Genomic DNA, 13,217 nt, shown 5'->3' with positions numbered 1-13,217 from the left:
TTCAGTTTTATTTAGTTTGCGCAAGATCCGAACGCTAACAGTCGCCCGACGGGCGAAGCTTTTTTCTGCGGTCTCGACTGGTGCTAATGCAGAATGGATCAGTAACACCAGCCTAATAGACCACCACAAAATGGATGAGGTTCGTTTGTTACATTTTTGGCGGTAAGTGTTGCACTTCTAAATTGCATTATCTAATCTTTTCGCGTAGGTATGAAAAAAAAAAAAAAAAAAACTGAAGGCTGCTTCTGAAAAAAAGTTGTATTATATCAATTGGTGCATATCGGGGAATCGCTGCTCTTTTTTAGTGATTGTCCTGATCTTTTGAAGCACAGTTGTGCTTGAAACATGTCGTCGCAATGCCAGTTATAACCACCAAAATACATCGAGTAAGAAGTGTATTAAAAACGGCCTCCGCAAAGCAGTGCGGAGGTTCTATTTGAGATAGACCAACGAATAGGCCGCTACGGAGCAAATGGTCAGAGAGATTGCTTACGGAGCACTTCGGCACGCTGTATGTCTCGTGCCCTGTAATCTTACATATTTTAGCTGACGTGCAATTCTTGGATATAAATTATGAAGCAAATCGCGAAACAAATCGTAAAACGCTATTTTTCCTGCCGCTCTCTCCGGCTCTGTCGACCTTTCTTTGCCATGCTTCTTTCTTGCGGGAAGACATAATATCCGAGGCCTTTTTGCCTGGTGCTGTTATTATAGCTTCGTGGCATACAACCATGTGAAGCCACCGATTGAAAACCATGAGTCAACACCTGGCTAAAAGTCTCGTGCTAACCCGAAAATTTCCAAACGCCGGGCGTACAATGCGCACCGACGCGGCCGGAAAACTGGGGAGAACTACAGGTACCGGAATGCACCGCGGCAGCGGTGGCGTCGCGCAACTCCTCGTGAGATCGGTCTATTGAACCAGATAGCAACCAGTCTACTTTTGCGGTCCACCTGTGCATTCCTATGAGAAAACGCGCGTGCGTTTTGTCTGTTCGCCGGAAAATAACATAAATAACTTTTATTATTTTTTTTGTACCGTATAGTATGTACCTTTATTAATCTTGTGAAACTATAATTGCTTTAGTTGCAGAATTTTTCTTTACCACTGAATGATGGTAAACTTCGCTATATTTCAGGCCAAAACCTCTCTACCATGGCAGGTATGTAAAAAACAAGCGACGATTCTTAGCAAAATAACGATCGAAAGGAATGTGCTAAGTGTGTTCAAGGTTCGCCAGCATTCCGGTGGCTTTTATGTATTGATTATATGCCCGTCAAACTCGAGCGTAAAAAATGAAGTACGTGAGCTACAAAAGGTGTGTCTTTTTATTACTTCCTATATCGGGCAGTTTTTATCGGGCACCTGTTCTCTGGCTTCTCCTATTTGCAAAGATTTGGAGCGTGCGGGTGATGATTTGAACCCAGAACAAGCATGCATGTTCGCAGATATTCATGAGCAGAAAGAATAAAGAAAAAGAGCAGAAAGAATCGTCTGCATCCACAAGGAGTTACTTATCAAGTGTCACTGCGTAGTTCTTGCCGTGTCTCTTAGTTTTCCAGATGTCCTTCATTCGTTTGGCACTTATATCCCCCATGCTAGAAAGCGACGACGCCGTGTTCGCGCTAACAGTGTCCGACAGTGCACATAAATACATGTAAGAAGCAGTTTTAGCACCGCTTTTAATGCAACAAATTTGAAAGAAAAACGCAGTAACTGACCAATTATTTCATCTGCTTGACGGAGAAATGTTCGAATGTGCCTAGTACGTACGAATTATTCGTGATTTTTGCTCTAATAATCGAGCGCAGAGGAAAAATGAACTCGCTTTTTCCCATAGAAATGCCTTACCGGAAGTCAAATTCGGACTGGTTGCTGTCTGGTTCAATTTGCAGTAGCACAATAGCGCCAGTTGAACCTCTAGCATGCATTATAATAACTCTACGGGTCAGTCACGCAACTCCTTCCATTTTTTCAGTCTACTTTCTTTTTATGTTCGAGGCGACGCCACGCCGGCTGCGTTCTGTCTTTTTCCTGCTTTTATGTCGTTGTTTTTTTGTGTTTTTTTTTTCTTTTTTTGTTTACTTGACGTTCGAACCATCGCGTATTTTGCTTTGACTTGTTTGGCTTAGTTTTTGCCTTCTTTCGCTACTCCCGCCGGTTCGTCTGCTACTCTGTGCCCGGACATAAGGGGCCCTAAACTCGTCGAACACAAAGTTGGATTCGGAAGTTCGCGAAGCGCGCCGACTGAACGCTGGCGACAAAAGCGCCAAGTCATCGTCGCGATGGGCCAATCGGTGCGCTCCGTCAACTTCGGCCCCAGCTTTGTGCTTGACGAGCAACGAGGTAGAGGGGCTTAGAGTGATAAACCGGAAGTTCGGAAGTGGCACCCCCCCGGTTGCCGCCATATTTTACGCAAATGTGACCACTCGTCACATGACCTCCCAAGAGCCGTGACGTCACAGGTAAGATGGCAGCGCCCAGAGCTGGCGGATGCGAGTTTGTTCGGTGCGCGGTAGCCGTGGTGTGCTGCTGCTTTCCGACGACTTCGGGTTTCTTCGTGCTCGCTGACGCAGGTATAATGTGAAAATATGAAGGAATGATACTTTATACCGTTTTTGCGCAAGATCGCTCTGGATCATCTGGATATTAACGCCTGTGAGACAGCATCAGCTCTGCATCGCCGTACCGGTGCTCGGATTCCGGGATGTGTCCGAGGATCGATAGAACTTTGAGTACTTTTAACATGAAATTTTCGCATTCTCTTAGCTTTGTTTAAACGTTGAAATATCTGAGAATCTACGCGAAATGTATACGTCACGTTAGGGCCTAAGGGAAGTTGTTTCAGCCCTCCGTTACCGAACAACCATAGGAACTTTTAGCGAAGAAGCTCCTGCGATTTTAACCTTTTGTGCTAATCCACGATTCTACATTCGATCGCTTTTCTTCCTTTTTTTTTTTTGTGTGTGTGAGTGCGAAGTGCACCCTTATTTTCAGCTACGAGGATGGCGTTTTATTGAGTATGCGGAAGAATAAATCGTTGCAGGCACCTGCTTCAAAGCTATTTGACTTGCTATAAGAACAACTGTTTTGGTGCATGCATAGATTAACTGCGCATTTTTTCTGTTTTGTAGGATTTATTGCAGCTATACTCTTTTCCATCAAGAGTGCATTGTATTAGTCGGTCAATTATTTAATTGTTCTAATTACCTGGATAAGATGATTCATATTTTTGTTCATCCCTTGCCTGGAGAGCAGTCTTGTTGAAAAATGTTGACTACCATTCCTTTCGGTCTCTTCAATAGACTCTTTTTAAAGGTGTGGGCTGTCTATACTTTGCATCACCGTAACTTGGAAAAGGCCAACCGCCACAGCCCCCTTGAGCCAATCAGAGAGACCGAGCGAAGGTGTGTGACAAATCTGTGCAGACGAGCACTCTGATATGTTGTCATGTGCCTCTGTCCAATGTGTGTATTGACTCACCGAGACTGTAGCCTTTGCCGTCTGCCAAATTCTGATAAAACAAATTACAGTAGCTACTACTGTAATTACCCCAGGCTTTCATACTTTGGGCATTTGTTCGACAAGAATGTTATGTCCGCCATCCCTGTGAATTCGGCTCAGCACCTATTGGACTCGAATGCTGCATTAGCGTTCAACCTGAACTGGGGCCCATTCGTGTGCTTTACGCCGAAAAAAATGATGGCAGTTGTGTTGCTTGATAAGGTTCTGCAAAGGGTCTATTGTGTCATACATATAGGAAGTGTCATGCTATATAACAATGCATCAACACATACTATTAAACTATATGCTCAGAGTTGTGTTTGTTTTTCCAATTAACAAGTTACAGCAGTGTGCTTTAATGCTATTATCATGTGTGTAGTTTTAAGTATCCTCTCTGCAATGCCTACGAAGGCCCCTGGAAGGAATAAATTAATAAATAACATTTTCACATCACTGGAGTTGCTTTTCGGATGCACCACATGTTCAGGAAAGCTTGAACGAGTGCAGCCCCTTGCAAGAGGTCTGTCAGTCTGGTATGACCCCTTAATTAATATTGAAGGGTCAGAGAAGCGAGTGTCCTCGTAAGGTCCAGAGCGTGCAGTGGACACAATTCTCGGTATGTAGACTCTCAAGGCATGAAGGCAAGCGGAAATATGTTTATCTGGTTAGTGTATCAAATATGTCTATTTCCATTTGATTACATAATTATTGATTCTTAGTAAATGGTTAAATAACGAGTTCTTTCTGCGACAGTCTCGTGTCAGGCGTTCAGACGTAGTACCTGTGGACCTTGTTGTCAGATGACGCTCCTGGCACGTCGGTGTTCAGTTTGGTCGAGTGGCAACTTTGACCGACTGATGCTGTCTTGTAATCACACGTCATGTGCGGCCACTGACGTCTGATGCAGTGAAGCTGCAGGGCTGGCTTCTAATCCGAAAATTTTCCTGGCAGTTTTCGGCATCAATGTAGCAAGCTCGGGCATGTATTGCTTACGTGGCTGTGCCTTTTGCTGTACCGTTGACTTGATAGCTGGCAACAATTTTTGTTTGCTATCCAAGTCTGGTGATGCTTGCAGTTCACTTTTGAGAGCAACCAACCATTCTATTCCTTCAAGTCACTCAGGGGCATTTTCCCTCAAAGTTGGAAATTGTGTGCTTCATTGCATGGACACAGATGAAGGGTGTCGGCAAATTATTAGGTATTGTCCTTGGACGACAACTAACACCAAATCAACTGTCACTGCATCGCCGCTCACCTGCTTTGTCGTGCTTACCTCTTGTTGAGGTGATGGACATAAAAAGCTACGGGGTAATCAGGGATTCAGAACCTTCGGCATCAGGGACAAAGGTCGCCGAAGGTAATCCTTAATCTCCTGTGGTCGCTCCTCGAGACATAATCGAGGGTCATTTGGCACAAACCCTCGCAGACCAATTCATTGGTACGGGCTGCTTTGGTAGACATGGTCGGCTTCATGCAGTGGTAGCAAAGTGGTCTTCGGTCGCACATTCGCATCACCTACGTTTTCCTCGGTGTACCTTGTTGAGCACAGACCTACACACAATGTCGGGAATGCTTTGGCGTTAGAGTGTCTCATTGAATTGGCACTGAATACTAAGGGGCAGCCGGTGGCGGTCGCCGTGCCATTGTGGCGTAAGTTGCCCTCGGTTTGTCAGATGCCGCTTCGCTCGCAGAAGTCTCGGTTGAAATACCTGTCAAACTTGTTCCGAAACAATCTTGGCAATCAAAATAAAAGCCGGGCAACTGATGGCAGGAAGTAGCTTCCTGATCTCCTCCCAGACAACGTCGTGGATGATGTCGTGGATGCCTGGGAGGCTGGCGTCGAAGTAGAAGCTGGACAACTCGAGTGTCGAGACGCCGGGAAGTTGTTCATAGTGGCAGGCTCGGGCATGCAGTGCACATTCCATGTTGGAAGCCTCGGTGATATGAACACTTCGACTGTTGTTGGGGGGTTGCGGACAAGGCTGCTGAAGGTGTTGTCCCTCACGTGAGGGGCATGGGATTCTTAGGTTCTTGTCTTCTGTAGCATCAAGGTCGGCGTGGGCGTAGGCGTGGGCGCTCGATCAAGCGCAAAACATCCTCTACGAGTGCGGTGGCGCTCTCGTTGGGGCAGTGTCCTGGACAGAATCGAAATGCGGCTCTCTCTCGTTGATGTTGGCTGACGAATGCGCGCTTCAGCTCGATCTTGCAAACTTCCCATGACGTTAAGGAGGATCTATGGTTCTCAGACCAGCGCCGGCAGTTTCTTCCACGAGAAGTAAGGTTCTGCAGGAGCTGGTTGTCTGTCCACCCAATGTGGCGGGCGACACTGTCATATTGTTCAATCCAGTCCTTGACGCCTTCATACAGCTTGCGTGAAAAAGCGTCGGAGTGTGATTTGCGACGGGCATGCAAACAATGGTGGGAGGGGACACGGTTCGCTGCTACAGGTTTGTTATTGTTGGCTTAGTAAGCTTCGGATTTTCAGACAGGAGACCGAATTCCGGTGGTTTTTCCTGGTAGCAGCAACTGACTCGGATTTCAGGTGCTTCGTGGTGTATTTCCGAGGTTACTCCTTGTGGTACTCGGTCGTCTTGAGGTTGTTCTGCCAGGCTCGGGTCAGGACTTTGCTTACGGCTCAACGGGGGTATAAAACGCAAAATAGTCCGCCAGCCGTGTCCCATTATCGGGTAACTCGGCTGACACACAGAGTGAAGGGCTATGGGTAAAGTGCCCAGCACCTCCACCAGAACATACGATTACAGTTGAGCATGACCTGCAGTGTCCCAGAATAGCGAATATTGATAGAAGATAGGACTGGAACAAGGATCCGTGACAGTATAACAAAACTCGCAGAAGAGAATCTATCCTGACCACTGTAGAAGCTGCATTGCTTTAGTGGCATTCTGTCCGAATAAATCCTCTTCTTCGGGGTTTGGCGACTGCCGTGGACGAACTGAACTGAAATGGATGTGGGACCACTTTTCTGGTAATGAGCCACTGCAGACTGTTGCCACAAAGCGGCGTGAGCTGGGTAGGTAACACGCTCGATGAAATGTCCGGACAGCTTGCAATTCGCGTAACGAGTGTGAATGATATGTTTGTGTTGACGAAACGTGCGACAGACCAGCGGGACCAATACCAACTGCAACACCTGTGCTCCGTGAAAGCGCACGTCTACGCCGGAACAATTTCGGAAGCAGCACAGCATCACCTAAAGCATGGCACAGGAACTACCAGCTTAAAGGCAGCCTTCAGGTGCGCCGCACAACCGAAGTGAGCCCTCGGTCATTTGATCGAAGCTGCACCGCGATTGCACACCGCCAAGCACGACTCACGCAATTTCCGTCGCTAAACTGTGTATCCAAATATATTGCACACGCTTCACTGCAAACCTCGAAGATTCCGATGGTCAACGAGAGCACAGAAACGTCGCCTTAAATTTTATCCTAGCGGTATCCGATTCAATCCGAGGTCCGAGCAACGTAGGTTAGATTGTCTCTTCCGTGGCAATATCCCGGTCGGTCACCAGCGAAATGCACACCGTTCCTCCGTAGTTTCACGTTATACCTACGTCAAACACCACGCTGAACTCCGAACTCGCTTTCGACCGGCCTTATATGACGGCTTCCGCGTCTGAAATCAACTCGCCGAGACGAACGACAACCAACAAAGCATCCGACAAGCTCCGGCCCAGCTGGGGCCAGCCGCTGCATGGGCGCTGCCATCTTTCCAGTGACGTCACGTATTTGGTTTGGTCATGTGACGTGTGGTCAAATTTGCGTACAATGGCAGCCTCCTTATGGGGGTCACTTTCGAGTGCAGACCGGAACCCCGGTTTATCGCTCTAAGCCCCTCTACCTCGTTGTTGACGAGTTTAGAGCCCCTGGAGGGCCGTTTGCAACTTTGTTGTTATTTTTTTTCCACTGTCGTTTGCGATAACTTTCTATTTTCGCCTTCGATTGAGTTTCTAATCCGAAATCTTCATATGTGCTTTTGATACTTCATAAATATATTAAAAAAATGTAAGCTCGTTATACATTTCAATTAGGGTTTTATTTGAGTACGCGGCCACGTCTGCCATGGGTCATCGTTTGTTGATCAACCGGCCGCCTTCGGGCATACACCAGCGCATACTTGGAAATGGTAGGCATGCCATGTGCTGCCTACCCCTGCAAAAACAAGTTTTCGCGATGTGGTGGAAAATCATTCTTCCGCTTCCGGAAGACCGGACAAACGTGAGTAATTAAGTTACTTCAAATTAAACTAAAAGAGCTATCCAAGTCTGGCTTCAAAATTGACACTGACGCCTCAACAGACGTTTGTTGTTTGCGCAAGTTTTTATAATCACCTATTAAGGTAAGAAATTGTGACAGCGCTGTTCGTAACAGATCAACAGTAACCTCTTACGACGTGGTTCGAGTACCTAAACACCTTTTCTTTGCTGCTCAGATTTGCTTCAAACGCTTGTGATCTCCTGAGTGGCGTTTGAGACCGCTAATAAACTGCTCTAACTTTGTTTCTGCGCGCGTTCTTATTTGATTGTCGTTGCAGTTGCGATCAGTGGATTCCGCTTTGGAAGCAGACTGACCGTAATGAATTGTTTCAGCTGTTAGGGTGACGAAACAGGGTTCGCAAAGCTCAAGGACGTTGCGGAGCCTACACTTTTCCAGTGCGTCGTCTGCTTCCGTAGACTACGAGTCCGCTGGAAGCTCCACTTTCGCATTCGCCGCCGCTCCCTAGGTTTTCGGAGGAGTTTCCAGTATTGGCGAAGCTATATCATATTTGCTTTCGCCTTAAAAAATAAAATGAGGGAAACGGTTCTTTGTTCGGCCTGTCGCCAGTGACAGAGACCTGAGCCAAGGGCAACCGTCCTGTTGCAAGTCATGTGGATGGCAGCATTCACGACGGCGCCTCCTTTGCGTATGTGCAGCTTTGCACGTATATTGATTCGTATCTGTGATCAACTTGTTATTAGAACTCTTGAGGTCGTGGACAAAACGACCGGAAGAGAAAGAGAGAGAGAGAGAAGAAGAGAGAGAGGGAGTCCAATGGTTATCTAGCGTCACAAGTTGTCATGGCTGTCCGGAAAAAGTATAAATTAAAAACGAATGGGAATAGAAAAAGCAGAACAAAACTGAACCAACAAGAAACGCCACACACATATATATATCTTCTTTTTTACGTATAAGATGGTTATTTAGGTGGCTGGCGATGCATGTGGCGCGGCACTTCGATGTGGAAGTATAATTCGTTACAAAGCCTCGAGGCGATTCAGCTAATCTAATTCTAATTCTTGTTCGCACGTGGAGAGCATGAACGATGCCATCTAAAATACCACGTGACTTTGCACATCCAGTAAACGACCAGAAGGCAACGTTTTCTTTAGCGGCTTTTTCAGCAACCCCGTCAACGCTTGGGTGAATGTCTTGGCGGAACTCAAACCGGAATTCTCTCAAGCGTTGCCTCCGCGCCGCTTCTACCTACTCGCAAGATCACGTATTTTAAAAACAAGCGACGGAACGCCGATTTTCAGAAACCCAGAACATTTTTCCAGACTCCTCGCGCCATTTTTGAGAGCAACTTATACAACTTTTTTACGCATATAAAAGTGTAGCTTCGGTGCGTTGTGAGGCGTCGTTTAAGCTTGGCGATACTGTAATTCTTCTAAGTGCTTGAGACAATAAAAAAGAAATGAGATAATACGGAGCACGCAATATGACCCGTTGGACGATATGTCTGAGTAGGCCAATTATACTGCAATAAACACTGACGAATAATCGCAATTCTACATGGCGCGACAGTTTTCGTAGAAGCCTGTGTGCAGCACCGCAGGGGCACGATCACCATTCCCCGCCTCTCTAGCGTCAATCACGATAGTGCCCGTATGGCGTTTCACACTCGTTTGTACGAGAAACCGCGTCCGGTCAGATGGCTTTTCTGGTCATTTCTGGAAGCGCAAACGTAACAATGAAATGAAAGCGTTCGTCAGAATATCAGGATGACACTTAGAAATATTAACGAACCTGATGGTACTTTGCAGATCTGCCGACCAGAAGCAGAAGAGCGGGACGACTTACATCACCTCGTTGACGTCTCCGGTTATACCGGCGCGGGGAAAAAAAAAAGATTGAGTCAGCGCCCTAAAAGCGAGGGCAGCTCTCGCGGCACGCCGCGAGCGGAGAGCGAGCTTCCAACTTTGACTGTCAAGGTCGCGTCGGGTTCGCTTCCCCATTGGACGCTCGCGCGGCGAGCCTCCTTTGGAGCTCCTCTCATAAAAGAGGACTTCGCACCGAAACTTTCGCATCGACCGATTTCAACAGTGAAGGGCAGGACGGTTCCGATCCCAGGTCAGACTTGGAACATGGATTTCAAAGCCAGCCTCGTGCTCTTGGCCGCGACACAGGTCGTGCTCGGATTCCACCCCGTCGTCGAGACACCTTCCGGAGCAGTCATGGGGAACCGGGTTCATCACAAGGGAAAAGACGTCGACGTGTTTTACGGAATTCCGTACGCCAAGCCCCCGCTCGGAGAGTACCGCTTCAAGAAGACCTATCCCGTAGACCCTTGGAGCGGGGTGTTGAACGCGACGGTGGAGCCAAGCGCCTGTGTTCAAGTTTCGGTGAATGTCGGCGAATTGAAGCGGGCGCCTCTTCTGGACGTGCTTCAGGTCAAGAATAGCAGCGAGGACTGTCTCAAGCTGAGTATCTGGCGTCCGGCGACTTGTCAAAGGGGGTGCAAGAAGCTTCCGGTGTTTGCGTTCATCTACGGCGGAGCCTTCGTTATCGGTGACGCGTCGCTCTTTTTGTACGACGGAGTCAATTTCGCGGCATCGACGGAGATCGTCTATGTGACCTTCAACTATCGGTTGGGCGTCTTTGGGTTCTTGAATTCCGGCACCGAAGACGCACCCGGAAATATGGGACTTCTCGACCAAACGATGGCATTGCGTTGGATCAAGGACAACATTGAAGCTTTCGGCGGGGACCCCGAAGAGGTAACAATAGGTGGTCAAAGTGCGGGAGCCATATCGGCAGGTTACCACATGATGTCACCCTTGAGTAAAGGACTTTTTAAGAGGGTCATCATGGAGAGCGGGAACCCCTTTACAATGACGCCTGGTCACAACATGGAGGGATTGGGCCAGATGGTCGAACTTGCCGTGGCTGTTGGATGCTACGATCTCGAGAAAGCGGCCGAAGAGCAAGTCGGGGACGTGCTGAGATGCCTCCGGAAACTGGACGCGAAGCAATTGTTGGATACCGCCCAGGAAAAGCTGGGAACTAAGATGATATTTTATTTCCCCCGGGCAGGGAATGAATTCTTGCCCGTGAACCCCGCCAACGTCGATGACTACACCCTGAATGGAGAAGCAGTGTTAATGGGCCTCAACGAGAAAGAAGGTGCCGTATTCGCGTTCGCAATTCACAAAAGGTTTTCAAATGCAACTGAGGTCTTGCAGCAAAACTACGTTTCCGTGATGCGGATTGCCGTCATGACCTTCTTTAAGGTGGGAGTGCGAGACGCCCAAAAAATAGCTTTAAGCTACACGGACGACAAATATGAGTTGACGTTTGATGAGCTAAAAGAAACGGCCAGCCAATCTTTCGGCGACTGTCTCTTCAACTGTCCTCATGAGGTCTTCACCGATCAGATCGTGAAGAATAAGATTCCTTTGTATAATTACGCCTTCTTACACAAGCCGTTGGAGAGCTTTTTCGGCACCTTCACCGATGCATCGACGCATGCTGAAGATGTGGCTTTTCTGAGGGGCATATTGGAGACGCACAAGGATGAACTGAAAAATGTCACCTCTCCAACCAACTACGGGCTCTCGGAAAACCACGTGACGCCGCTTGAGGAGGTCACATTCAGCAACGAGCTCATGCAGTCTTGGGCAGCCTTCATCAAAACTGGGTGAGTTCACAATCTTCGCTTACTTCTCCACCTTTGTCTCCTAATCGATTTCAAAAGTTTTGTCTCAAAAAGTCGAAATAACCGCGGAAACAAAAACGTAGGTACAATAAGTCGTAGGATGATCATAGAGACGTGGGCGTCGTACTAAAGTGCTGCAGTATTTCCTTCTCCTCCATTTCAGGAAACCAGCGACAATATTGCGGTGCACTACACACTACATTATTGTGATTTCCACGAGATGTATTTTTGGGAAAATACTGTTTCTCTCTCAGAGATTTAGTAGAGCAAGTTCGTTCTTTTGTTCGTCTTAAAATGGTAAAATAAAAATTTGTTCCTCTTGAAATGGTAAAATTAAATCTGGTGTCACAGTCTGAACCGGAAACTTCCGTATACGTTCAACTGATTCCCAGCGGAAGATCATCGGCAATAGTGTACACTGGATTGAAGTCGTTTAAGACTAGGGCTTCTGATAACGTCGCAGGTGATACGTCACGTATCTGAGGGAAACATTCCTGTTGAATTTACATGTGTAAATTCAACAGGAATGTAGTACATGTAGTACATGTAGTACACAGATGCAGTTATGTACTCATAGGTTGTTCGGGCACCCTAAAAAGCGCCCTGACATCCTCTTTCCCACAAAGCACGCGGAGAGCTATATATTCGCGACTCCAGCGACCTATAGGGGGCGCCACCACCAAACAAACATGGCGGCTGGGTCCAGGTCGCGTCGGCTCGGCCGGGCCACCTGAATGGGTGGCGCATTCAATTTAACAGATTTTCTTTTGTTTAATGCCCAATTTTATGAGTATTTGAACTGAGACAGTTAAGTGTAGCCGGTGCGCATAAACTTTCCGAGCATAGTTTTGTTTTGCCGGTGTTTTTTGTTCTTTTCATGTCAAACTTTCGTTTCGGAGACTTCGTTCAAAACCGAAACTATGGGCTCCGGAGAAACAGTAATAGACTCTAATTAGTTTTGATCATCTAAGAAAAGCGGCGAGGGCTACAAAATTGTTCCACCGAGAGTAATTTTTAGCTAACTCGCATGCCTCGACCATGCGACTTATCTGTCCGCGAAATTAAGCTTTTGTGCGTGTCCGCGTTTCAAGAAACAGCTCCAGTCGTGTGCTCGGTCAAGTACACAGACTGCAGGAAAATTACGAAAATTAAGCAAGCGCTTCTTGAGCCAAGGAGCATGTTAACCCGCTGGCGCTTCACTAAGCAGCTGATACTCGTATTTCAATTCAGGTTTTAGTAGCAGTCGAGAAGTCATTTTGACGAATATGCGGATTATGTATTATATTACGTACTATGGTCCCACTAAAGCGATATTAGATATATATTCTTCGGGTTGAAATATGAACTTAGTTGACTAACTATTAGGTGAACTGCTGAATAACAGTATATTTGCCAGGCAGAAAGATACTACTTAAACTTAGCCAAATGGTTCTAGCCCGTAGAACGGAGACGAATGCGGACAAACTGAGGAGAGTCTTCATCGGAGATTCAATCAGACCTCTCTGCATTGAACTTGACTTCGAATCCTGAACGGATAAAATGAGTATTTTTTGTGGCCGGTCAACCTGAGCAATGTAGACGTATATTGCTGCTGGCTTCGACAGGGGTTATAGTATAAATATTGAAGGCGCGATAGATCATAATGACGTGACAGCTTCTAACTTTGCCAGACGCGTCCCCCACCTTTTGAAAGAAGACAATTTCTTTCATTAATCATATGCAGCGAGCAGGTTTTCGGAATCAAGTAATTGCGAAATTAGCCCAACTCCTTCAATGTGGT

General features: G+C 47.0%; 1 protein-coding gene across 1 annotated transcript in view; it reads left to right on the top strand.

Annotated features, from left to right (window-relative positions):
* The first annotated feature begins 9,546 nt into the window (after positions 1–9,546).
* Positions 9,547–13,217, top strand: part of LOC8033146 (acetylcholinesterase-1) — a 96,382-nt gene continuing 92,711 nt past the window's right edge. Inside the window, exon 1 of the mRNA XM_029990711.4 lies at positions 9,547–11,419. Coding sequence (XP_029846571.3) covers positions 9,867–11,419 — 1,553 coding nt within the window. The 5' untranslated portion in view covers positions 9,547–9,866. The remainder of the gene's footprint in view (positions 11,420–13,217) is intronic.

Source organism: Ixodes scapularis, unplaced genomic scaffold, assembly GCF_016920785.2.
Source record: "Ixodes scapularis isolate PalLabHiFi unplaced genomic scaffold, ASM1692078v2 PGA_scaffold0__279_contigs__length_252992795, whole genome shotgun sequence".
In the NCBI taxonomy this organism is placed as follows: Eukaryota; Metazoa; Arthropoda; class Arachnida; order Ixodida; family Ixodidae; genus Ixodes; species Ixodes scapularis.
Note: the sequence above shows the minus strand (reverse complement) of the source record. Positions and strands in the feature narration are given on the sequence as shown.